Source organism: Hemibagrus wyckioides, linkage group LG08 (genome assembly GCF_019097595.1).
Source record: "Hemibagrus wyckioides isolate EC202008001 linkage group LG08, SWU_Hwy_1.0, whole genome shotgun sequence".
In the NCBI taxonomy this organism is placed as follows: domain Eukaryota; kingdom Metazoa; phylum Chordata; class Actinopteri; order Siluriformes; family Bagridae; genus Hemibagrus; species Hemibagrus wyckioides.
In genome coordinates this window covers 19,811,582-19,839,561 of record NC_080717.1, presented here as the reverse complement: position 1 = coordinate 19,839,561, position 27,980 = coordinate 19,811,582, and the positions used below count along the sequence as shown (strand labels likewise).

Here is a 27,980-nt window from a genome sequence, read left to right as displayed (position 1 = left end):
CAGTGAGACCAATGTAGAGGAAAGAACACTTTCCAGAGGGAGGAAATTGCTTTATAGTCTGTGTTACCACCGAGGCATAGAAAGAAAAGCAAAGTTTTATTTTATTTACCAAGATACACATGCTGTACTATTAGTAAGAAAGCAAAGGCAACATTCTTACATTTGGAAGGTAAGACCCCTCTCCTTATTATTAGTATCCTACTTGGTACTATGATTGAAATCACTTTAAATCACATGCAAATGGATGAAACTTAAAAGGTTTATAATTTATATCATTTATTTGGTCTAATTAACAATGTACAATAATGTGAAACCAAAATAATTAAAAGAATGTAATGATGGTATTGATGAAGAGAGGGGAAAAAATAAGTTTAAGGACCTGGTTTAAAATGTATTCTGGAAGACGGTTATCCTGGCTTACAGTGTGAAATGTATGCCATTTGTGAAAAATGTCTGCCACCTATTTCCAATAATAACAGGACACTTCTTTATGCAAGTTCAGTAACAAAAAGCAATATCCCTATTAGATTAAACAGCTTTGCTCACACAAATATTTATATTGCATTTATATTTATTATATAATATTGAGACATTGTAGATAAATTTTCCTATAAGATTACTGTTCTTTTTCATCTAACTCTATATTTGGATATCTATTTTGACTTATATTTCTATTATGCAAGATATATAGCTAGACTGCATAGTGCAGTTAAATGGGATACATCATTTAATTTCAATCATACAATATTTTTTCTTTCTTTTTAACATTTGTACAATTTCAGTTTCTTTGTAACTTACTTTCATTGCACCTTCTGACTATAAATCATGTAGCATTATACAGTATTGCTAAAAATACTATATCTTGCACATACAAAACATTTGTTTGTAAAAATGGATGAAAGATTAAATCTCTCTCCGGAAAAGCACTTTTCTTTACGGTAGTATTTGAATGCAGCTTAAATTGAGTGTCACATTGACTGCTATGAGAAAAGAAGTACTTAAATATATTTTTATGTACTACAATGCTACTACATTTAAACATATTGAGGGTTACATGTATTAGGAAATTTGTTGTACAGTAACTTCCAGTATATTAGAATATATTTGTTTCATAGAGTTTGTTATTGCAGTAACATTCCAGCTACTTTTAAGTACTAGCATTCCCTATGGCAGCACATTAATAATGTGATTTCCCCAACAAGTAATTAGCTAAATACAACAATGTGGGGAAAAAAATGTATGAAGTTGATAGTCATATGCTGTCACTAATCATAACAATGCATAAATAACTCACAGCAATATTGTGTTTGTATGTATGTGTATATATATATATATATACAAACTGAAGCCAAGAAATTACAGTAAATAAGAATTAAGTAAAAAAAAATCATCAGAAACATTTTATGGAATTAAGTTTATTAAGTTTAAGTTTACTTATACATTAAGTTTGTGAACACCCTTTAATTGGGGACATATCTGTGTTCAGAATGAACCAATCATGAGTCTAATCTCATGTTTAAAAGTATTTATCTTACAGCTGTTATCACTGAAATTATTCTGATTATCCTCAAAGAAAGATCTACTACTTTTGTAGGATTGCTGCCACACGATTGGCTGATTTGATAACTGTACAAATGTGCAGATGTACATGTATTAAAGTGGACAGTGAATGTATACATCTGATTTTACTTGCAGCAAACACTACATTATAGCAAGAATAAATTAAATTCTTCTCTATGAGCCAAGCCTTCTAAAAAGTAAACTGCTCTCATATTTTTAGACATATGAGACATTTTTAGACATTGTTGCACACCAAAAAGTCAACTTAAGGCACACCACACACAGTCCATGAATCACTGTCCGTATCAGTGGTATATGCTTTTATATCTTGTATATTTACTGTATGTTTGTATGTATAGTGTACATATCTTTATTCATTTTTTTAGGCTGCATGTAATAAACAATGTTTTCTCAAGAATAAGGATTAGAGAAGAAATGTTTATTGTGAAAAAGACTTCACTGAAGAATAACCTTATATATGACCCATTACATTCATTTCATTTATATAGTCTTTAACCCAAACAAATAAAAATAAAATAGTATTCCCTTCAAATTATTTCTATTTTTGCAATAAAAACACCAGCCAACATATAATCTCAAAATATATTCTTCAAAATTCACCTTATTCACTAGCTCAGTGAGGATGCATGAGGTTTGAGGCTCACAGACTGATCATATATTTTTTCTGGATGGTTTCTTGCAACGAGAGATTGTCCCATGGGACCTCATCAGATGAAAAGACTGTACTGTGTGTGTGTGTGTGTGTGTGAGAGAGAGTGAGAAAGAGAGAGAGATAGAGAGAGAAAGCGCGTGTGTGTATGGGGGGGGTAAGTGTACGTGTGCATGTGTGTGAGCATAAAATAGACCTGCAGAGTGCAAGCTGGAGGAAAAGAAGATCTTGCTTGAGGAGGATGACAGTGCTGCTGCCTATGCTTTCCGTGCTACATAATTTACTTCACTAGGATCTGACCTCTGTGTTTTGTCTCTGTTCAACATCATTAGCTGTTGGAAACTGGGCTGGGCTTTAGGAAGTGCTTCTCATTTTGGTTTATTTCCTCTATGTCTGTTCATGGGTGAATGCAGAAAGGCACAGAGCAGCAGAGGAGAGGGAAAGAAGGCGATAGACAGAGTCTATCATGCATGTGCTATAACTGAACAGCGGGAGCAGCAGACAGAGTTGGAAGGGGGGGTCTCAGACAAAAGCTGCAGACACTGTTCGCTCACCGACAACAACGAGCACCAAAAGACAAAAGAAGAAGGAGAATCTACTGAATGTAAGAATCAGGCTTTCTGCCTCCTTATTGTCAGGATTCCATGATCTATTGGCACCACATTCAGGGCATATAAGATGTCTGTGTCAGGGAAGAAGGAGTTTGATGTAAAACAGATCCTTAGACTTCGCTGGCGCTGGTTCGGTCATTCCTCTCAGACATCAGCAGGAAATGGGGGGTACATTCAGCAAGAGGGATTCGAGCATGGGGGCACACCAATCCAGAGCCGCTTAAAGAGTCACTCCCGGGATAGAGGAGGACTTCGTAAGAGCAACAGCCCGGTGCACAACATTCTGTCTCCCACCTCTGGCCCAACACCTGTCTATGTCAGGACGGGCAGTCAATCATGGCACCAGCAGAACATCATCCAACACCTCCAGGCCAGTGAGGAGTCTCCAAAAAATGGTTCTCTCTCTAGTGCTAGTAAAGAGGATGGCAAAATCAGCCAGGAGAATCTGAAGAGCAACCCAGAGGAGCGCCCTGAGGAAGAAGCCACTGACAGGTAAAACCACCAGAATGAAAAAAAAAAGAGCAGAAATAGAAACTGAGAGTCAGACCTGTGAAGATATGCCTACAGCTAACTAGCAACACAGAGGAACCACTTATGTTACACCTGGAGTTACACCTTTCTTCTGTTTTTATTGCATATTGTAATATATTACTCAATCTACTGGCAACATTGAGTGGCAGAGCTTATGTTCTGGCAGTGGGTGGATATACAGTAAGATGCATAGAGTGTCAGACATGAGTAAAGGCTAATGAATTTTACCACAACTTCAGTGAAACTGATTATACCAGTCACATGAACTCAATAGTGACAGGGTTTGTTTTATTGTCATTTGCTGTGTTTACTACTTGGCATTGCTAATATCGTGGCTCCTCAGAGGTTATCATTTTCCAATTGACTACCATGCAGCTGCCACCACTGTTCACTGGGGATAGTTCATTCACATTGCACATGGGGTGTAGAAACATAGCTCTTTGAAATATCTGAAGATAAATTATTCATTAGGCCGACATCTTGCTGGCAACAGCTGAGGCAATCCATGCTTGTGCTTTTATCACACATATAGCACATACTGTAAGATGAAGAGCAGAATATGCAAGGGGTTTTGCCATTTTGTATCTAAAATCTCTGTAATTTCAGATTTCAGTGCATACTTATGCATTCCTGCGCAGAGTTTTAAATGTTGCAGCAATAATACTACTGCAGCAGAAAGCACAGGACTAAGTGCTGTAAATCTGGGAAGGACAAAACTATCAATTAGCTGTAGAGGACAATGGAGTTTCAGTATAGTTCAGGAGTTATTACTAAAGAGATCATTATTAAAGAGTAATAAATTTCTTTAATAGAAAAACTGAAATGAATTTTTGTCTCCCATGCCTGCTATTATCCATGCTTTGTGTACCTTGGCATCAAGGGAAAATGGCTTTTTATTTATCTTCTTACAGGTGACTTTAGCCGAATGTCTAGTGTAATAACATCTAATATTGCAGGATTCAATCTCATTTTGATATAGAGGTGTTGTCACCTGCTATATAAGGGGATGTCACTAGAGCTATGTCTAGGAACATAGACTATGTATATGTGTATATAACATATGCAAGCATATCATGCATGACTTGGTACATCATTACGAACAAAAGTAGTGTTATCATGCCTGTTTAAAGTAGCTGTTCAAATAACTGTTATTTGGGGTGGAGCTACTTCAGCTAGCACCTGGGCAAACACAAACACGGCAACATGAGCAAAATTATCCATGAAAACTACATTTTTACTTTGGTAAATAATGAACCTATTATAGTTACGGACTTATTCAGGTATATTTTTGCAATATCTTGTAGATGCTAAATAATATGCATATTATAATATAAACAGCATCCTTGATACTATAGAATTAATTTTGATAGTAAACTCAACAATAGATTATCTGCATCAATGTGCAGATAATAATAAATAATAATAATAATCAAAATAATGAAGTCCAAGAGAAGCTCGTCAGTATTTTTATTGTATTTTTGTCCCTAAAGCCAACATATAATTTCAATTTCAGTAGGCAAATATAGAGAATGGCTGATAAAATATTGAATGGGCCACACATTTTTATATTCATGAGCGAGAAATGGTCTAAGCGACTACTATGGTTTGACCCTTTAAAAGCACATGACAATTACTACATTGGCCTGAAAGCCTACATAGTATTAATGGCCTTGACAGTTGATTGATATCACTTGTAAGCCTCACCAAAGGAAATGCCATTACATCACTTTTATTAAAAGAGTGAGCCTTTGTCATTACTTTGCACACTTAAAGATGTGAAAATCTCTTTAACTATAATATTTGTTCTTAATATTGTTTTGTAAATTAGTACTGAATATGCATTTACAAAATATATAATTTTATTCAATATTTCCTTTAATATTAGTAGTAAATAAAGAAATACATTTCCTTGTAGGCACAAAGTAGTTGCAGTGAGGCCACAAAGACTTTTTAACATGTCTTCCGCATACATAGATAACTATGGACCAAGTGTATGATTTATGTATGACCATCAGGTCTTGCACAGGCTGAAAATATCAAGCTAGTGAGAGTGTACTGTAATAAGCAAGCTGCAAAATGCACTTGATTATTCTCTCATGCTATTAGTTACTAATATATAAATTTTAAAGGTGGCTTAAGTGCACTGATAAATAAATCTTTGCAATGGCAGTAAGTAAGGCTGCCATTCAAGACTACATAAAAGCAAATCTGGACAGTGAGACAGTTTGGGGGGTTTTGTTCTAGAAGTAATGTCAATTATGCATTTAGAGAACATTGAGAATTTGGTATTATATAATTTCAAATTGAGGAATGAGATTAATGAGAAATGACTTTTTCTGTGATGTAAAACAACCTGCATTATATCCGGTAAAGCACTGGAAATTTATAATATATGCTGAGGGCAATGTTTAGAATGTTTCTGTTGATCTATACTAATCCTGGTAGGGTTGAGACCTGATCCTCATGAATTTTTAAAATGAGCTCCTCACACACATGGGGACAGAGGGAAAAGGGTAAATGCACAGTATGCTGATAAAACAGCAGCAAGAGGGAACGTGATAGCTAATCTAAGAGGCAAAATAATGTAGTGGAGGATGTTCAACTTCTGTCTCCTCTTTATGGGCTGATCCCTGTTAATAGATTTCATATTGCAAGCACCAAATCTCAAAATCATTCATTAAGTATTGTTTTTGCCATTAGTCTAGTCACAGATTAACGGATAACCACTGAGAAACACAGACTGATAAAACTCGAGGTCACTTATAATAGCGACAGCTGATACTGAGAGGTTTATGGGATGATCATCTTTTAGTTATCTGTATAAACAGTTCAGGATGGTAGCTAATCATCAACCTTTATATACATGTTTCAGCAGATGTGTTCTCAAGAATCACTAATTTGCTTTGACAGCTGGGTTTCCAGTAAATCTCTCATTCGGAGATGCATGATTTGTCATAGTCCAGCATAGTAGTTTCACTAGGAGGCATGATACATTTTCCTTTCTAGCCATGCTGATGAGAGCGTCTCTCTCTGTCTCTGTCTCTCTCTTAATCTCTGTCTCTCTGTCTGTCTCTGCCTCTGTTTGTCTGTCTCTCTCTGTCTCTGCCCCCCCTGTATGTCTGTCTGTCTCTGTCTCTGTCTCTGTCTCTCTCTCTCTCTCTCTCTCTCTCTAAAAACAGCCCATAGTATCCTAAGGGTGGACCTTCTAAAAGCAAGGCAGGGTAGAGATGAACTGGGGATTGTTTTCCAGCTCTGTCATATCCTGTTTGTGGTTGGAGTCTCACAGGAAAAGAATAAAAGCATCTGTCTTTCCTCTTTTTGATGTGACAAGCCAGAGATTTTTGTGGCATCTTCTCTGAGGTTTTCTCTTATACTGGTTTCACATGTTTAGCACTTCCTATCCTGGTGTATCCTTTTTTTAATTTTTTTTTTAAATATTTATATATATATATATATATATATATATATATATATATATATATATATAAATATTTACTCCAGTAAGATATACATTCTAGCTCACAAAGACATATGGGTTTTCCAATCACCTTCTGTGAGTTGGCATTTGTTTTACTGGGCTGTCAGTCTTGACAGTAGGTTAGTTTGCAACAGTCCAAAAGAGACAACAAAATATAATGTACCATGTAAACATAATCCCAGCTGGAGCTTGCTTATAAAATCACAGCTCAATTGAATATTACATTTATCATTGTAGCAACATTTCTGCAATGTTAATGTGTATTTTTTACATAGTAAAAGTGGTTGCTTGATGGTAGAGGCATTAGATTGTGAGTTCAATCTAGTCATGGAGTCATGGAACTGCCCAAGCTGTCACTCTTGGGCTCAAGGCTTTGCCTTGTATGTCACTTTGGAAAGAAAGCATCTAGCAAATTAATGTCAAAAACAAACAACAACAAAAAAAGCCATAAAAAGGTCAATAAAAGGCCTATGATTTGTGACTGTTCTGGATTTTATTTTAATAATTAGTCCGTTTGTGTGTAATCTTAGTATATATAATTTTACACATTGGAATTTAATTAGACAATGAATGAGACACAAAACAAAGGGATTTTTGTTCTCTAGTTGAAACTGAATGTTCAATGGCTTTGTGGCTCAAAAGCAAAGAAATAGAAGAAGTGGAATCAAAGTGTTATATGTTCCCTGAAGCAGAAAAGTGAATGGAAGAACCGCAAAGGAATACAGACACATATACCACATACTGAGTATACAACTGAGTGAGGTTTACAAGAAAATAAAAAATAATATGGATGGCATTAGGCGACACTGTGGTGCAGCAGGAGCATGGCTGTTTCACAGTTCCAGAGTCCATGGTCCGATACTGAACTATATGTATGGAGTTTTGCTTGTTCTCCCAATGTCCATATGAGTTGCTTCTGGGATGTCTGGTTTTCTCCCACTTCCCCCCAAAACAGGTGTATGTATTTATATCTGGGTAGTATATATATATATATACATTCTGTATATATATTGTTACATACTGAAAAGATCAGAAATGTTAATTGGGATGCACTTAGAGTGTTGCAAGTCAAGTCAAAACAGGATGGATCCTTTTTATTATAATACCTGAATGAATTTCTGAGCTCAATTTAATAACGCACAACTAACATACATGTTTGCTATTAAAAATGATTATTTTTTGGGAATGCCTCACAGAGATATGCAGTATTATAATGAATAACGAATAACTTTTAAATGAATAATTTCTTTCACTAATCTCTGCATTACAGTACAGTAAGATGAGTGGCATTATATTCAGTTATATCCTCTAATGAACTGCCCTGAATCCTGAGTGAGAAATTTTGCCCTTTAATAAGGGGAAAGTAAAGGTTTGAGTCAGCAGGTGTTACTTTGAATTATACCTCAATTCCCTCTCAAAAATAATGACACTAGCTTCCTCAAGCAGGAGCAGTAAGTCATGTGTGTTCTCTGAGCTTTATCTCAAGAACAGATTTATCATGCATCCTTGAATGTCATTGACCAAGTTTAATGAAGTAAAATATAGTAGTGTTGTATAGAATTTTTCAAAGTATGATGCCTTTGGTAACAAGTGCAATAATAGTGATTTAAAATGCTGCTGCACTGCATAGTAACTATTCTGTCATGGAACAACACATTCAGAAAATCAAAGCCGGTTATCCCTTAGCAAGGTCTGTAATGAGGACTGAGATAAGAGAACATCTTATAACTGTTTTCGGCCTAAACACTTGTTCTGGTTCTGTGAGTAATTAGGAAAAATTGCATATGTAAGATTTGACTGCAATGAAAATGGGAAGGTATAATCTTAAATAAGGGGCCATGAAAAGCAAATCAATGAAGAAATATGTTGTGAATAAAAATGTTGTGCTCTTTTTAAAAGGTAATATGAACAGTCAGTTGGTGTAGCTGGGTTAAAGTGTATGTCGCTTTTTCCCTCCTGATGGTAATTGCTATATATAAGGCTTATCTACAGTAAATATATATGTGTTTTCATTCACACATTATATTACTAAATATGGACACAATATATATTGTTCAGCCCATTAACAGATGTTTATATAACCACTATGAATAGAACTTAATGGGTAATTTTATTCAAATTCAACTTTCATATTTTTCCACATGGAGTGAATGTAGATATTTACAATGCTGTAGTTAAAGCTATAGTTTTCATAAGAGGTACAGTACCTATAATATCCCATGTACAAGATATCTAAATGATGCATACTCAAAACGTATATTTACATGCGCTTTTTAATATGAAACCTTTAATATACTGTTGCAGTAAACCCTTGTCTCCTGCAATGCAGCTGCTCCACAAATTATTGATGCGTCAGGACTTCTTGTCATTTGAATTTAATAAGCTAATCCCAAGCAATAAATTCTGCTGCAGTCATGGCTCCACGTTAAATCAAATTAGAAATTTTTCCACACGTCCATTAGCCTCAACATAATTGGTACCTGCCCATAATAGGGAGCTGCTGATATTGTAATATCAGAAAGACATAACATGCAGATGTATTAGACACCTGACTTTAGACATTGTTTAGAGAATATATGAGGACATCTAATTTGTACATATTCAGCAGTTACATAGATATGTTCTTTATCTAAACAAACAAACAAACAAACAAATAAATAAATAAATAAATTAAAAAACTATATTTGAAACATAATAGCATTACAGGTTTTCGGCCAACAGCAGCAGCGAAACTGCCTTAGTGACAGGCAAGACTCAGTAGATGGATACCTTGAAAAATCCTTTCATCTTCTTACCCATCTGGCATGGGGTTCTGCCTGAGGTTGTTTTCAAAACGTGCACTCTGCAGTGCAGATGTAGTCTATTCACCACTAGTAGAATCTTTTATTTAGTACAAATTAGTTATATACATCGCAATTTTTTATTTTATTACCTAATATGAATACGCAGTAACAACATTTTATAAACATTCTGAGAAGTATTTTTTCACATTTTTAGTAATTAATTGTCAGTAAAGTAACGTGTTACTTATGGCATTTTTTTTTTCTCAGCTTGCATTCTTCAGACATATTTGTCTAGTTACCAATTCTGCACCTGCAAATTCTAGCCACAGTATGGTGGAACTGGGGTATGCATTTTATATAAGTGGCATCAAAAAAAGTATTTGCAAAAACAGCGGCTTCAGTACACTGATATAGCACCCTCAGTGTATTCTCAGGCTCTACAGATTCTTTATTTGCCTGTAAGGACAGATAGCAAAAGAGCTGAAAGGAGCCTTGTTGTATAGAACCAGTAGACCTTTACAATCCTTTTAATAAATAATTTACTTTTTTTCTCCTTGTACAAACCCATATTTTCCAAAATGTGGCACAAAACTAAAGTGAAAATCCAACTACAGATAAAGTAAATTTAAAACAAACATATTTTTAACCATTATTCATCCAAACCAGAAATCATGGTTATATGATTTTTGCTTAATGACAGGTAGATTCATAAACAGCTAGGATGTATGTTGAGACAATAAGTTATTTTATAACTAAAACAGAAGCAATTTCTATAAGGAATCCAAATTGTTTTCTATAGCTTGCAGGTAATCCCACTAAACCAACTAATCAAAGCAAAACAAACAAAAAAACAAACAAAAAACATTCTGGTCTGTATGTGAAAATCTTTTATTTCTGAGATGGCTCCTGCTGAAATGGCATTTTATGGCAGCATTCAATTCACTTTCATCAAACAAGATGAAATCTTTATTCAGCCCATGCTGTATTTCAGGCATTACTGACAGACAAAAGAAAATGATAAATGCCTCCAGCAACACAGAGCTTTCTTTGAATGCTCTCGAATAGAATTATCTCTACAACATGCTAAATGATCTGAATGAATATAATTCTTTGAGCATAAATTCTAGGGATTCTATACCCTAAATACAGATTCTGTCTGAAAGAGAGATTGAGCCTTTCTGTACACAACACATCTGGCTGCAAAGCACAGCAGGACAATGATCAGTAGGAATATGCACCCAGTCAAGCTGTCTGGGTGATAAAGTCTTTCTGTAACACTCTGCTGTGAGGTGCTGCAGGCAGACATAATCCTCTTATAAAAGTAGCCTAGGTACATCATCTTCCAGGTTCTGTATTTTTGCTTTCTTTTTTGGAACTCTGTCTTTCAGGCTGACAAGATAGTTTATTGAGTTCTATTTTATTCATAACCTAATTATGCAAGTTTTCTGCTTCCTTTATCTATTTATGTTATTAAGAAGTAATAACATAACCTTTACTAACAGCAACATACATTTTTAAAGTCTGGATTTTACTGGTATGCCAATATGACTTAGTAGTAGTAAGGTATGTATCTTTAAAAACAGAGCATGCTTAAAATCATAAGCTAGTGGCATGTTTGTTTTTCTTTTATATCATGAGGAGTAAAATCAGAATGGGGCTATATGCAGTATATAGTTCATATCAGTTATAATTTTGCAGATTCAAACAAATCTATGCTTAAAGCAGAAGAGTGGACTGATAATAAAATGAACACCTAGCTGCATTGCTTTTACTCATTCCAGTTTGAACTAAAGTACAAATTTGCACTTGCCCTCATGCAAAATTCTCATGCACTATTAAAGAAAACTGTAAAAATGAACATGCTTTAAACATAATGAGTGGAAATGTGAACAGTAATACAGCCAGTGAAACATTAGTTCCAGTCAGCCTTGATGTTTCTATGCAAAATGTGTTCTATTACTTAATACAGTCCATTATTTAAACAAATACAAAAATAGTGAGTCACAGTGTACCATAGTGTGCCTTTTCTACACTAAATTATTGCCATAGTGTGCCTTTTCCACGCTAAATTAATGCAACTGTGCCTTTTCTAAATTATTGCTATGGTGTGCCTTTTTTAACTAAATACGTGGCATAACATGCCTTTAATACACTAAGTTATTGCTTTTGTTAGCCTTTTCTAAACTAATTAAATACCACATTGTGCCTTGTCTGCTCTATATTAATACCATGGTGTAAATATTCTGCTCTACATTAATACCACTGTACCTTTTCTGCTCTACATAAATAATATTATATAAATCATCTGCTGCACATTAATACCATAGTGTAGATTTTCTGCTCTACATTAACACCTTAGTGTGCCTTTTCTTCTCACACTCTAATGCAGTAAGCATATAACATAAAATGCCTAAATACATTTGCATACATCTGTAGTTTCTCCAACTATGCTGTGTGTCACCAGAAATGCAGCTGACCATACACCAATGGGACAGTAACATTTTATGTTGCATTTTGAAATGACACACTAGAGAACAGATGTGTTATGAGTCTAATATTACTTGTAAAATAGGGTAATTAAATAATATTTGCTTGCTGGTGGCAGCTGTTTTATTAAAAACAATATAATAACTGTACCTTGGATAATTGCCTGGATAATTTTCTTTACACAGCCTTTATTAGTATATGGAGATAAATGGAGCTACATCATTAATTTTCAAATGAAACTAATGCATTTATCAATTTCTTTGTTTTGTTATAGCAATAAAAAATTTAAGTTTTGCCTTGAGTCAAAGTTATGTGAAAGTACTAGAACTTATAAAAGACATGGAAAAGTAATATTCATAAATATTCCAAAAGGTTCATACATGTCTCAAACTTTATGAATATATATTAACTTGGAGTGTTTGAGAGAAATGTTTAATTTGTTTTCTAACATTGTTATCCAAATTGGATGCATATTTCATGTTAATGGTATGCATTGTCCTTCATAAAGTAAAGCCAAGGAAGAACATAAATGTTTCCTGCAAATTTATGGCCTCTGAGAGAGTAATACAAAAGCTATTGTGTTCCCAGATAGTGGGAGACATAAAAAAAGTCATTTTTGTATTCCTTGAAGCTGGCAATAAAGTAATACATGTTTACAGCCACCACCTTATACCACCTCATTTTTTTATTCAGTAAACACAGCTTTATGCCAGGGAACAGATATCAGCAGGACAATAAATTACCCATATATATAAAGTAACAAGAAATAACTCAGTTAAGTGCATATTAAGTTATCACAAGAGCAAGATGTTTTCAGCATTGGAGTAATCTTTTGAAACACTGATGTTACTCTGCTATGTGTGTTATTAAATACAACATGATATAATGCATTTGAACAAAATCTGACATGTAATTGCACTGTAAACCTCCAAATACCCTCTGTATAAGCAGCAACCATTAGCCTTAAAATATTAATGACTTGGGGACCCTGGACATGTAGTAAACAATGTATGCAAATCATATACACAGTCTCAAGTGAACAGAATAGCAAAAATTACATTCAGTCTAAGCAGTACTGATATTTTCCTTTGTACCTAAGAAAATGTTATTGGTTGTCTTTAATCAAGGTGGAAGGTAATTGCTCACTGTGAAATAATGGAATGTTTAGGCAAGCAGATACATGTAGCATCCAGATTTTAGATATTAGATCTAGCATACATAGATTTTTGTTTTTTTGTTTTTATCTGACAGTGTTCGTCTGCTTTATCTGGGTACGATCCAACCACCATGTCTCTGTACCAGTATTATCTGGATTTTTGTCTACAGAGATGTGATATGTGATATGCATGACGATCACCTTGAACTAAAACAGCAGTTACATCCTTTTTGCCACAAGGAGACCAGATCACAGAGAATAATTAAATTCAGCTAAAAATATAGAGGGTGTGAACTCTGTAATCAAGCTAATTTGAGCTGCAGTGTGCTTGTGGTTAAAAAAGAAAGAAAGATGAATTATGATGGTAGTACACGTGTGCCCTTTAAGTCTAGGACACTGCTTGAAGTATAAACTCTCTAGTTAGAGTCATAGTTCATAAGCCCATTGCTTCCAAAAAACAGCCTTCAGTGAGATTTACTATGTAATTACATCTTTAGTACCACAATTTAATAGAGAGACCATGTTCTTATGTATTACACGGATGGTTCATATTTCTTTTTGGATAGTATAGCAGTATATTTTTGATAACAGTACTACATTGGATATGGATTACTTAACTAGGTAATAGGGATTAGATTTTATAGACCATCTATAATATTACTGTTTGGTCAGTTAAACAAATCAATAATCAGTTCATCCAAGAGTTTATCTTTGACATTAGTTTTGAAATCCAAAGGTCATTTAAGTAAGGAATTAGACAAGATCTGTCATGCAGTTATATGACAGTTTTCAACTACTGGGTGCTGTGTTGATTTAATGTTGTGGAATGACTACGACTTACATTTGTTCCTGTTATTTATAACACACAGAAACAGTCACTCCCTCACCAGCCTCTTTTTGACTCTATACTTAATTAAATAAGACAGAAACCTTTGTCTTGTGACAGAGACACTGTCCCATGTCAGAATTCTCACAGAAAGCTTTATCATATAAATAATTTCATATACTGTATTTTGACCATTTATGTGGAACATCTGTCTTATAAGTGCCTGTTTAAATACTCACTATATAAACAAAAACATAATGCAACAAGCATGCTGTATTTTAACATATAAGCATATTATATAAGCATATTAACCTTGTATAAGTATATAAGCATGTTAACCTAGCACTCTGCATCACTGCAAGCTGTGATGTTATAAAAAATGAATTGACACCTTCTGACAAATGAGAATCAAGCATTTAACAGCTCTTCGTTATAAATACTTCTACTGGTAACAGGACTTTAGAAAGAAGGACATACTTTGGACTAGTTTAATGTCAGTGATGGATTTGCTCTATGAAGGGCACCAAAATAACAGTTTAGGATTGTTTGCCACGGTTTTGAAGGATTACTGAGATGCTCCACAGTAGCATGTAATCTACCGGTCTGCAGGGAGAGTAGCTCAGAATTAACATGATCACAGTGCTGGGAAGAAGCCAGATGCCATGCTGAGCCCATGTCTAGCCACAAGAAGAAGTTTTTTTTTTTTAATGGTAAGCTGCCCCCTTGGTATATTATGCTTCTCAATCCACTTATTTACAGAGTTCAGCTCTAATGGTTTTAATTTAAGAGTGTGAAGGACAAGTGTGAAGGAAAGAGATATGGACTATTATGTTTTTCTAAGTGGGATGTGCTGAGGAAAAATATTATTGCATTTACCTGCTTGGCACTGGCTACACACTTACAACAGCCCTTTATTGGGCTAACAAACACCGCACTTTAGACGTAAGTACATTACACAAATAGCACACTTAAAACAGCCATTATCCACTTTTCATATGCAAGTAACAGCATTCATAGCTGATAGTTCCATAAAGGTGTGTAATAATAAATCCCCTGATAGACATTAACTTTGTTCTCACTGACACTTGTCAGTGAATGTATGTCAAGTAGCAAAGCTAAATTACTAGATCCACTGTGTGTCCTCTTATCTCTTATTGGTTTGGACTGAACCTCTGGTCGTCTGGTTCTTTACAGGTTGACTTTGAGTAGTTACACTAGGATGAACACCAATTGCTCAGATGAGTTTTTCCAGGCCACGAACCATGCAGAACAGACCTTCCGGAAGATGGAGACTTACCTGCAACACAAACAGCTGTGTGATGTGCTTTTGATAGCTGGTGATCACAAGATCCCTGCACATAGGTAAATATTTTCTCAGCCAAATTGACACTACAATCTTTATGATTGAAAGAGGCCTGTAAAAGAGATACAATAGGGAATGATACATGTTATAGACATATTACCTAAACATATTTTTCTGGCTAATGGAAAACAATTTAATGCCTATAACATACTTTCATCACATCACCTTTAAGAGACTATACATACATTTCACCAAAATGATGTGATTGTGATTGATTTGGAGTAACCAGACTTTCCAACTTTACTTAAAATGCATATACAATATACCATGTTATTTCCAGTTTTGCATGCAGTTAACTGGTTAATGAAAGCATACACACACACACACACACACACACACTAACCCTACTCTGAATGGTAGTGTGTGATTAACATCTCCCTCACAAAGCAAGTAACAGAGAAGCAGTTCTTCAGAGAAATCCCTTGATGTTAATAATTGGTTTTGTATTCTTTTCTTAATGACAGGCTTGTTTTAAGTGCAGTTTCAGACTACTTTGCCGCCATGTTCACCAACAATGTGCGGGAGGCAAAACAGGATGAGATCAAAATGGAAGGTGTTGATCCGGAAGCACTGAGATCATTAGTTCATTTTGCATACACTGGTTAGTATCTAGTTTATATGTTTACTTAAACCTTGCAATATAATATAATATAATATAATATAATATAATATAATATAATATAATATAATATAATATAATATAATATAATATAATATAATATAATATAATATAAATTATGACATAAAATAATACTTAGGAATACAAACAGCTTATTGTTGGCTGTTTTAGCATTACTGGCTCTATCAAGTAATAAACCTAAAGCAAGTAATAAAAATAAAGGAATTCTGAGATTTCTTTCTCCTACTATTTTCTTCTTTATAGGTGTACTTGAGTTAAAGGAAGAGACAATTGAGAGCTTATTAGCTGCAGCATGTCTTCTTCAGCTCTCACAAGTTATTGAGGTCTGCTGCAACTTTCTAATGAAACAACTTCACCCATCCAACTGCCTGGGGATCCGCTCATTTGCTGATGCTCAAGGATGCATGGATCTGCTGAATGTGGCACACAACTACACCATGGTAAGACTAGTACTATGTTTGGAATAGCTACAAGGTTATTAAAATTGAAATGTACATATCTTTTTAAATAAAAAAGTGAAATGCCATAGACTATTGTTCTATTCAACTAGTTCATTTGTAACACTTTCCATTCTAGGTAACTTGTGAATAAACTATCATTATTTCCCATGATTTATTTTTCCACTAAGGTGGCTTAGTATGGAAATCCAGGTCTCCTGATGTTTTTCAAATGTAGCACAAGATACTTTGTGAAATGCCAGCCAATGTCCAAAAAACCCAACACATCTAACACATTTAGTATTCTCTGGGGCTTCAGGACCCACCACACACATTTGTCAGATGACATGCCACTGCCAAAGTGCGGAAACAACTTAGGAGGATGACTGTTATCTCCAGAAGGACATCTGCTGAGGCTGTTTACACAGTCCTTCCCCAGATCAGTGAGATTAATCTAATCAGAGAGCACAAGCAGGGAAACTTCCTTTTCAATCACTTCCCTAATGGACAGGGGGCGAAAAGGGCTTCCTGCTCCACCATCTATTGTGTTCAGATTAAAAAAAAAGTTTTATTTGGATAAGCTTGTTTTTGTCCTTTTCCTGTGCAATCCTGACATCCTGTTTCTTTGTATAACACTGTCAGTGTGTTAGTAACCTATGTACTATGCTATTCTGTAGTCTCAATGAGAGATGTTTTTGGTATTTAGCTGTCTCACGCAAGGCAGAAGAGTGTCATATGTTTGCTGTGTACATGAAAATAACAGAAATATTTAAATGCCTCTTACTGAAGATTAGAAAGGCAAAAGTCAATGCCTCTTTAATAATAACATATTTAGTAATTTTCCTAATAGTATAATTATAGTTATTCTACTCTTAATTCTCAGTAATTACAGAATAATATGCATTAACATGAACAACTGAATAATACACCTGGAAATAAGAGATTTACCAATCCTCCCACTATGTGTAAACAGCTTGTGCTCCATATTAATCTGTTTTTAACACAGCATTGTGAAAAAACTGTATTAATATGTTCAACTGTCTGTGATTATTATGTCCTTTTAATGAATAACAAACACCACCGGAAGAAGGACTAAAATCCATATTGAAGAATGGCTAAAAAATCAATACATGCATGCATCTAATTTCCATTAGCTAAGCTCTAAAAGCCAATGGACAAATTTAGATGTGCTACTTGAACATCAAAGATCGAACCAATTTTTTTACATTACACATTCAAATAAAGTACATATCACAGGTTTATAAGCTGTTTATTACCTTATATGTTTTTTTTTTTTTTTTTTGCTTTTGTAACTTTATAAATTGTTTTAAAGAACAATCTTTGCAACAATCAGGCAAAGCATTACATATCAGGCCATTTGACCAGACTGTAAGGAGATCGTTTCAGTTTATGCACTAGATTAACATTAGGGCTTCTACATTATAAAGTAGAACAAATGAATGGAAATATCTCAAGAATAAATCATGGCTTGGTGAGGTTCAGTGTAATATAGAATATAATATACACTGCAGTGAAATTTTCTAATAAGACCACATTCATTTTTCAGGAACACTTTTTAGAAGTCATTCAGAACCAGGAGTTTCTCTTACTTCCTACAACGGAAATAGTCAAGCTACTGTCCAGCGATGACATCAATGTTCCAGACGAAGAGACCATTTTCCAGGCACTGATGATGTGGGTGCGCTATGATGTGCAGCATCGGCAACAAGATCTAGGATTGTTACTCGCCTACATACGCCTACCCCTTCTGCCGCCTCAGGTTTGCTTATGACATACCATCGGACTCTGTGATCTGTGGAGCAGCAATTGATTTAATGCAATCACTCAGTACAGAGAAAAAGGAGGAAAATTTTTTACTCAAAATTACTTTAAGTGCTTGTAATGCTACAAAATCACTTACTGGGATTAGTTGAACGGTCATGGGTAAAATAACTGTGCTAACAAGTCTAGGCTAAAAAGGCATAAATAAAAGTTTGGATTTTGGCATGCATAATAAATTATTATTTTGTGGCATAACCAATGGTCAAAAGAAAAATACACAAAATGGTATGAAAAAGTGAGGCTGGGGGGGATTTATTTCTAGCCAAGACTGTAGAACTGTACAACCTATCAGCAACAATCATGTCAGGGTGAAACATCCCCAAGATTTAGATCACAACCATTTTTTGTACATCCTATCCTTACTGTGCCCATATAATAACCTCTTTTGGGAAGACTTTCACTAGATTTTGGAGCATGGCTATGGGGATTTGCTCATTAAGCCAAAAGAGCATTAGTGAGGTTTGACACTCATGTTGGGTGAGAAGGCCTAGTATGCAGTGGCCATTCTATTTCATACAATAGGTGTTAGGTGGGGTTAAGGTCATGGCTTTGTGCAGGCCACTGGAGTTTTTCTATTCCAACCTTGGCAACCCATGGACCTTGCTTTGTGCACAAGCGCCTTGTCATGTTGGAACATGTTTGGGCTAGGTCTCAAAAAGACACTAATGTGTTTTAATTTAAATGAAAAGGTTATGATATTGTTGTTAGAAAAATTTTGAAATCTGAGCTTAATTGTGTAAAATTGTCTGCTTAACATCATTCCTACCATGTCATTTATCAGACCTTGTGATATAATACAGTGCTTAACACTAATAGTTTTATTGAAGAACTATTGAAAGATGTTAGATTTTAGTCCTTCCATTTAATATCACAGGCAGCCGTCACTGTGAATGGAAATTGTAATATGAATATAAAATATTAAAGGCCTATATAACCTTTCTTGTTTGAATGTTGAGAGTTTTGCCATTATGTGTGTTGTAGCTTCTTGCTGATTTGGAAAACAATAAGATGTTTTCTGAAGATTTGGAATGTCAAAAGCTGCTTATGGAGGCCATGAAGTACCATTTGTTGCCAGAGCGTCGGCCGATGCTACAGAGTCCAAGAACCAAACCACGCAAGTCCACTGTAGGGGCTCTCTATGCAGTAGGAGGCACTGATGCCTCAAAAGGTGGACAAACTTTTTTTTTTTACTTTGAGTTGTTGCTCATACAGTAATGCACTATTTAAGACCATATGCCACTCTGTCACTTGTCACACAGCTCATATTTACAAATTGGCTTTTATTAATGTGTCATATAACAAACAATTTCTGCATTTGTAGGAAAAAGATTATCACCAACATAGTTCCAATGAAAAAGAAAATCAGAAACATTTTTATTTTATAAATAAACAAAACATTGTTGGTGGCTGTATCACACTAAAGGTGGAAGCAGATCTGACAACCTTATTTTGGTTTCAATTTTTACCTTACACAAATTAACAAGGGTGTGAAGACCTTTTATATGTACTGTATTTAAGATTTTTAGGAAAATAGAACACTTTATGTTGAAAATGAAGTACAGCAAACAATTATTAATATTGATATATTAATTCAGCTTAGAATTAACATCGCGTTACATTTTTTCATTAATTTTTTATTACCTTTTTAATTCTAGAGATGCAGCTTTACCACAGAACCTGATTTATATGATGTTATTCTATAAAGCTTTCATTCAGTCCTCTTTACCGGCTGCCAATGGAAAAAAAACACTTGGACCTGAATATTTAAGTCAAATACAAAAATACAATAATGAATTACTTTAAAAGTTACTGATTATGGCAATTAACTAAGAAACTATACTTTTAGGTTCTACAACAATAGAGAAGTATGATCTTCGCACTAATACTTGGATCCAGGTTGGCATAATGAATGGCCGGAGACTTCAGTTTGGAGTAGCAGTCATCGATAACAAGCTCTATGTGGTAGGGGGAAGGGATGGCCTCAAGACATCCAATATGGTGGAGTGCTATGATCCACTCACTAAAGTGTGGTCCACCATGCCTCCTATGTCAACCCACAGACATGGGCTAGGTATATACTTTGCCTCTTTCATTAATGTTTTCTTCCTATCATATAATGCTTTCATACATATTTTGATATGAGTTGTGTAATAGGAAATGGATTTGCTGTACTCTTTAAAAGGCCTTGAAATCCAATTATAGAGCTTGTATAACATTTTTGTGGGAAGAGAACATAATGGCTTCTTTATTATTTTCCACGACCATGTTTGACAGCCTGGTAAAACCCTTCACATGGTCAAATTCTGACATTTTTGACATTATGTATAGTTCTAAAAAATTGCAAGTGACAGGCAATGTCTACAAACTGAATTGATGTTCATTTTGATATGCCACATAGCTATCCAACGCCTTTTCAAAACATTACATCTACTACATTTTCAGGCAGTTGGGCTGCATTTACTGCTGTTTTTTTGTTTAAACTGGCCCCTTTTCCTACTCTATGTGATCACTGTAAGTAGACAGCCATGAGAAGGTTTGAAAGTAACCAAAATAAAAACATTTCCATGTCATTTTGGTAAAATAAATGTATTTTTGCAAATGTCTTTGTAATATAATGGCAAACAAACTCAATTTTAGTTAAAGCCCGATTTTTCATTTTTGGCTGTCTGCTAGAATTCAAACAAAGTGAAATCTAACAGGTTTTCCTAAGCTGCATCATAAGTGTCTTCCTGAATGTTTACTAAAATTTGTCTACAAAACAAAACTGACCTATATATATATATATATATAAATAATATAAATAATATATAAAACTATTTATATTTACAAAATAACATGGATGGCAAAAAAGCTAACTTAATGCAGAATAAGCAACACAGGAGATGCAACCTTTTTAAGAGACCACATCTATTTCCTTAATGGCACTAGAAGCAAATTGGACATGATTAAGACCACTCCATTAGCTTGTCTGTGTACATAAATCTGGTGACTGTACAATCTACTACCAGTACACACTAATACACGTGTAAGCAAATCAAATAAGAGGACACATCTGAAGTACCTGACACAAATCAGCTGATGCCAACATAGTGAACAGCCGACAAGAAAATATTCGTCAAATACATGGCAGGCAATTTTGTAAGAAAATTGACTGCAGTGTTCTTCAGTGGAATTTACAGCACCTTCATAAAACGGACGCACCATGAGGTCGCCACTACAGCGCAGTGTTAGAGCCAATTCAAAATGGGGTTCAAAGGACAGTTTATATGTCGAGAGCCAAAAAGCAACAGCCGGAGATTTATTACAGAAGCATGAGGGACCTTTCTGCAGCGGAGGCGGCAAGATGCTGCATGAATACTTAATGGCTGCTCCTCAGGGCCAGCCACTGGGCAATCTATTCAGCTCCTGGTGCTTTGTTTAAGAGAGAACCTTTTGATTCTCATCTCAATTAATGCAATGGCAGTCTCATTTAAATTTTGCCATTTTTGTAGCTCGGCTTATAATAAATGGAATCTGCTAAGAGATAATATTAAGGAGATACATACCATTACAGGGAACAAAAGCACATGTTCATTCTTTCTTTTATTTCAAAAGGCATCGCAGTCTTGGAAGGGCCTATGTATGCAGTGGGAGGGCATGATGGATGGAGCTATTTGAACACAGTGGAGAGGTGGGACCCCCAGGCAAGACAGTGGAATTATGTGGCCAGTATGTCCACTCCTCGCAGCACAGTGGGAGTCACTGCTCTCAATGGAAAGTAAGCGAATTTTATTTATCTCCCTTTTGCAGATACAAAATAATTCATAATAATTCACATGCATTGTGCAGCTGTATTGGATTTAAGATTTGTTGACTGGTAGAAAATCTGAAATCAGTTTTTCTTGTAAGATAGCACAGTGTCACAGTTCAGGGTTAACTTCATACAAACATATTATTCAGATTGAACAGACATGATCAAAAGATATTTCAGATACAAAACCGATAGAAATACTTTGTATGATATGCTTCATTTCAATTTAATTTAATGTGAGGCACATAATTTATTTAATTTATTTAGATGCATTTTATGCTTATGTTTAATTAGATACACTTTTATGTTTACTTTTAGGAATAGAAACGAAAAGATCATTTAATACAGAGCACTACTTCATTTCTTAGTGCCATTTGGACCCTCAAATCCTACCATAGCTACCTTAAACAATATCCAATATTGAGGTCAGAGTTTTATTTGTCCTGTTTGCATCTCACCCTAGGGCATTTTTGAATTCAGGGGAAAAACACAACCTTGAAACTTCCCTTCGAGGCATGCATGTGTCCTACATTTCAAAGTGATTCATTGAGTGCCCTTTCCAATACTGAATAGTTAAAAACAGGATGTATGACGCAGCTGTTATAAAATGACTTTTTGGGATGATTGTTATCTCTAAATTGTCTGTAGTTTGTGAGTGCGTGTGTGAGTGTGTGAGGCTTGAGCCCCTAGTCCCCTGGGATAGGCTCCAGGTTCCCAGTGGGCCTGTGTATGATAAGTGTTACAGAAAATGTATGGATGGATAAATATAATTTTCATATACCACCACATATTTATTCATCCACCTTTTGTGACTAAGATACAGATTACATAACCAGAATTATTTATACCCATAAGCAACTTAAAGAAAGAAATCACTTACCATTAGTTGAGTTATATTCATATATATTCATACATATTCTAATAATTTGTATTTATTATTTGCTGAATTCTGACCCATATTATTCTCAATGCTTTCTCATCAGAGATTTCATGTTAAGAACTTCGCAGGCCCTTAGTTACCCCCTGGTAAACATACGAACATTAGCTCTAAATGTTTTATTTATTAATGAAAAGTCCACCCTAAAAAGATATATGCTTATAGTGAACTATTTGTGATGCGTTTAGATATTTTGGCATTAATTTGTTTGTGGTTGGTGCATTTGGTTAAGGTTTGAGCAGAGATGAGTGAGTAAGAGAGCTTGACAGACTAATGGACTAAAGCTCTGCTGCAACACTCTCTTTATGTAGCAATGAAACAGCAGCTAAATCCCACTGGCACCACTCTCAGTAGGTAGCTGAATGACATTGTGGTTGATGCATGCTATTAACCAAAGAAAACAGATGAATATGTTTGTGAAAGAGGCTTACACTCAAAAAGCAGACTGATGATCACTTGTTAATTAAGACGTTCAGGGTGTCAGGCCTCTGCTTATTTTCTGCAATTTAAGCTACAGCTGAATTTAACATTAATTTGAGTTTAGCAATTGTGTTTAGAACAGTACATTTTAAATTGCAAGGTGTATTTCATATAAACCTTAAACTTTATCCTCCCAACCTTTTTAGGTGGGCCGGTGGAGGCTTGTGGCTGTCATTTGGGATAGCCAGACCTTTATGACACTGTGAAATGTGTGCTTCCATCAAATGCGCAATATTCATGAAGAATATTAATATTCCCTTTGAGGATTAAAAAAGGGGTTTAGCCATTGCGATTATTTGAAATATATCATCAAGACTCTCATCTATTGTTTCAGACTGTTCGCGGTAGGTGGACGTGACGGAAGCTCGTGCCTGCGCTCCATGGAATGTTTTGATCCCCACACTAACAAATGGAGCATGTGTGCACCAATGGCGAAGCGGAGAGGGGGAGTGGGCGTGGCCACCTACAATGGCTTTTTGTACGCTGTCGGCGGCCATGACGCACCAGCTTCAAGTCAGTCTTCTCGCCTCTCTGACTGCGTAGAGAGGTAAAAAGTAGCAGCAAATACATCCCTTTTCAACACAGACCGAAACAGCTTCCAAAATGTTTAAGGCTCAGTTACCGGAAGGGCTAAAATTCCTTGAAGGATTTCTATGTGCGCAGGCAGGCACGCCTTTCCTTTTCGAAAAAAAGGAAAGAAACCGCAGTTACCTTACCGCTGTGGAATGTGGTGCTTAGAGTTCCAATGAACTGACTCCATCCTCCCCCTGCTGGTCACACAGAGGAAGTGCATGTTTAAAGTTAGGATTAGATTTAGGTGTAGGTATAGCATTAATTAGCTGCTTTAATACTTATTATCATCAGAATTATTATAAGAATTATGGACGGTTCTTACGTAGATATTAAAATAAACGTATTTCTTACCAATAACAGTTTTCATTATCAGTGCCAACTAATCGCTTATTGTTTAAGTTGCATGAGTATGAGTACAAACAATTTGGTGGTGCTTTTTATAATGCTGATCTCAAAATCACACAGATATAAATCTGTGAGCAAGGAATAAAAACCTCCCAAGTAATAAAGACCACTTAAGTTATGTTTGCTTACAAAATTTCACAATCCTTCTGTGTTGTGCTGGCAGGTATGACCAAAAAACCGACACGTGGACCGTGGTGTCATCCCTCAGTGTTCCACGTGATGCAGTGGGAGTGTGTTTGCTTGGTGACAGGCTGTATGCAGTGGGTGGCCATGATGGCCAGTCTTGTCTAAACAACGTAGAATCATATGATGCACAGAATAACGAGTGGACTGAGGTAATTTTGAACAGTGCAACATTGCGCAATGCGTTGCCTTTGTCACATTACTCAACATTTGACCTCAACCTTGTTTTATTTATTTTTGGAGGCTTGTTGATTTCACACTTTATGTTTTAAAAGAAGACTATTTTATTTAATGTTGCCGGTACTTGAACACCCCTGAAAAGTAAACTGTGAATGTTTTCAAAGCACACGGATGATTAACAGGCATTGAGAGGAAGCAAAAGGCTTTCCTTTTATTAAGGACTTTTTCCATCATGTTACAATAGCAGTGAACATGCTATGACTCTTCAGTCATTCACAGAGCATGTGTTAACCTCTCATTCACGCACTGAGAATGAGTTATGCCTCACCACTTAGTCACACACTATTTATAAGAAAGACCTGCAGTATAAAGGGATAATGTGAGCGTAAGAAGGGTGGAAGGGTGAATTCAGTTGGGCCACACTTGTGGATATTGGCCATTAACCTCTGTCCCTTTTGCTGTTCTAGGAGGTGCCGCTGAACATTGGCAGAGCTGGAGCTTGTGTGGTGGTGGTGAAATTGCCTTGAACATTTAGGCCATGCTCTTACAGGAGACACACCAGCAGTGGAAAACAGACGTTTGATGTCAACTGGAATTTTGCATTTTAGTGTTCGTTCCTGTTTTGCTTGGATGACAATAATGTGAAGGCCCTCCTTGTTGAGTATTGCCTAATAGCTGAATATTGCAATAGTAGACACTGAAAATAAATGTGAATGTATCAAATCTCTGCATATAACACTTTAACGCTTTGACTTTAGAAATTAAAATTCTTTCTTTCTTTTTTTTTTTTTAACATAAATATATCTAAACCAGTCAATTAAAAAAAGAGTGGTTTAACTGAATTGTTTTGATGTATTCATTTTGTGTCATTATGTATTAATAATATTCAGCAACCCAAAGTAAAACAGAACATTTATAGAACAGGATAAACCACATACTTCTTTATTTAATTCATGTGTTTTAGGAAAAATGAATATTTTTTGACTCTTTGACAATGCATTTAAAACACTGTGAATACGTCTAGTTGTGCGCTTGCATCCAGTTGTGAGTTATTATGCTCAAAACAGTTTTGGAGATCATTCACACACAAATGCTATAGACTTTTTATGTAAGCCTAGACAAAGCATGAAACTACTCAAAAGACATTTTATAAGAAGCTTTCAATGAAGTAGCTGCAAAACACCAAAGTATCATGTGATAGTAGTCATGACTTTTAATGTTTACAAAATAGTGAATAAACAAATATATCATATTGATATTTCACATTAATGTATAGTTTTTGTAAGTCATGTATATATTTCCTGAATCAGTGTTATAAATGTATTTTCTGATAATTTTTTTTTCTGGCATGCTGCTTGGGTATATTTGAATGCCACACTGTAATGCTTTCATATGTTATCAGATCCATTTCCAGAGGTCAACACTTATGAGTTTGGATTAAGGCAGCGTTTATATGTATTGACCTCTTTCCATTGCCATGTAGGTGAATATTTCACAAATGACACTGACAAAATTTCGGAATTTAAACATACTTATACCGAGTTCTCGAACGGAATTTTTATTTGTATTTAGTGATTTGCTATTTGTAACAAGCAAGATTTACAAATACATGTATTTTACTTTTCATCATTTTCTATAGCATGTAAACATTAATAAACACTTTTCTCCCTCTTTATCTATTCTTCTTCCTCTCGGACCATTTTAGTGACCTTCTGTGCAATGTGCACAACTTGTTTTGTCCAAGACCTCACAAAATCTTTTTAGACACACCACATCAGTGTATTATTATTTCATTAAATGTTCACGCTCCTCAATGTGGAGTCTGTGAATCATGGGTCTATGATGGAAATCACAATTCAAAATTACTACAGTTATTATATTTACTACTGAGATGCTGTAGTTATTAATCTATTTGATCTGGGTGCTTGAATTGGTTTCATCTAACTTAATTTTAATAAAATATATCTTTAAAATATTATTATTATTATTATTATTATTATTATTATTATTATTAATATTAATATTAATATTAATATTAATATTAATATTAATATTAATATTAATATTAATATTAATACTACTACTACTACTACTACTACTACTACTAATAATAATAATGTTGGTTAACAATTGCTAATTATGTTTTGTTTCTTATTAGGCAATTTTATTTTTTTAAGAATTTCAAATTTTACCTTTTTTAAAGGAACCATTTTCACACTCATGAAGCTTATAAAAATATGCATAATGTATGTGGCCACCAATTAATTTTAATGAGAGATGTATTTCACTCTGGTAGAATTAATTAAAGCTTGCAACAGTATAATACAACAGTAATATTCAGTGAATAACAGGCTTGTGATATTTCTGTGGGAGCCAACACTGAAATGTTATGATCACTTACATTACTTAGGTTTAGCGCCTAGGTTTAAGGTTTGTGGGTGTCATGTCACCTTTTAATCTTTAATCTTTTAATCAGTTTAATCTTTTGAGAAACTTCTGATCTGATAGTCTACAGTAGTCATACTAAATACTGCCATCCAATGGAGACCTGATGTAAATTAAGCTGAGACTTCATTTACTTGAAAGAATATAAAATATGTTGTGAAAGAGACTACATTAGTTATGATAATGTAACAAAATGCATAATTGATCTGATGTTATAGTATTGACCATGTGCTTGAATGCCATTGGGTTGTAATTAAGACTAAATCTATTTTTGATTACAGTATTTTAGAGCAGTTATTGTTCATTTGATCACTCATACACACAAGTCACATCACATATGGGTATAATGGCTAATGTAATTCAGGACTATTAATGATGCATTCAAGTTACTGGCCATTTAGTAGTTCCTAATAATCCTAATGCATCTCTCTTAAGTTTTATTGGCCCTCTGAGAAACTTGTGGAACAAAGCAAAGCACAAAAAGCTATTGTATTCTAACCTTTAAAAAATTAATGATTTATTTGTTGATATTTTCAAATGTCAGCAGATAAAACTGATGTGACTGACCTGCTGAAGGAGCTGGTGAGATGGCCACAACATGCA

General features: G+C 34.9%; 1 protein-coding gene across 2 annotated transcripts; it reads left to right on the top strand.

The window, feature by feature from the left end:
* The first annotated feature begins 8 nt into the window (after positions 1-8).
* klhl4 (kelch-like family member 4) lies at positions 9-26,607 on the top strand. Of its 2 annotated transcripts, none has more exons than XM_058397245.1 (11): positions 9-169; positions 15,297-15,464; positions 15,930-16,066; positions 16,349-16,545; positions 18,110-18,322; positions 19,366-19,552; positions 20,231-20,455; positions 21,979-22,141; positions 23,926-24,138; positions 24,733-24,904; positions 25,400-26,607. In XM_058397245.1, exons 2-11 carry the CDS (start codon positions 15,322-15,324, stop codon positions 25,457-25,459), a joined length of 1,710 nt encoding a protein of 569 aa, XP_058253228.1. In that variant the 5' UTR covers positions 9-169; positions 15,297-15,321; the 3' UTR covers positions 25,460-26,607. The 2 variants fall into 2 exon arrangements, with proteins under 2 accessions (XP_058253228.1, XP_058253227.1); XM_058397244.1 differs by having other exon boundaries at positions 9-3,333.
* Positions 26,608-27,980: the final 1,373 nt, after the last annotated feature.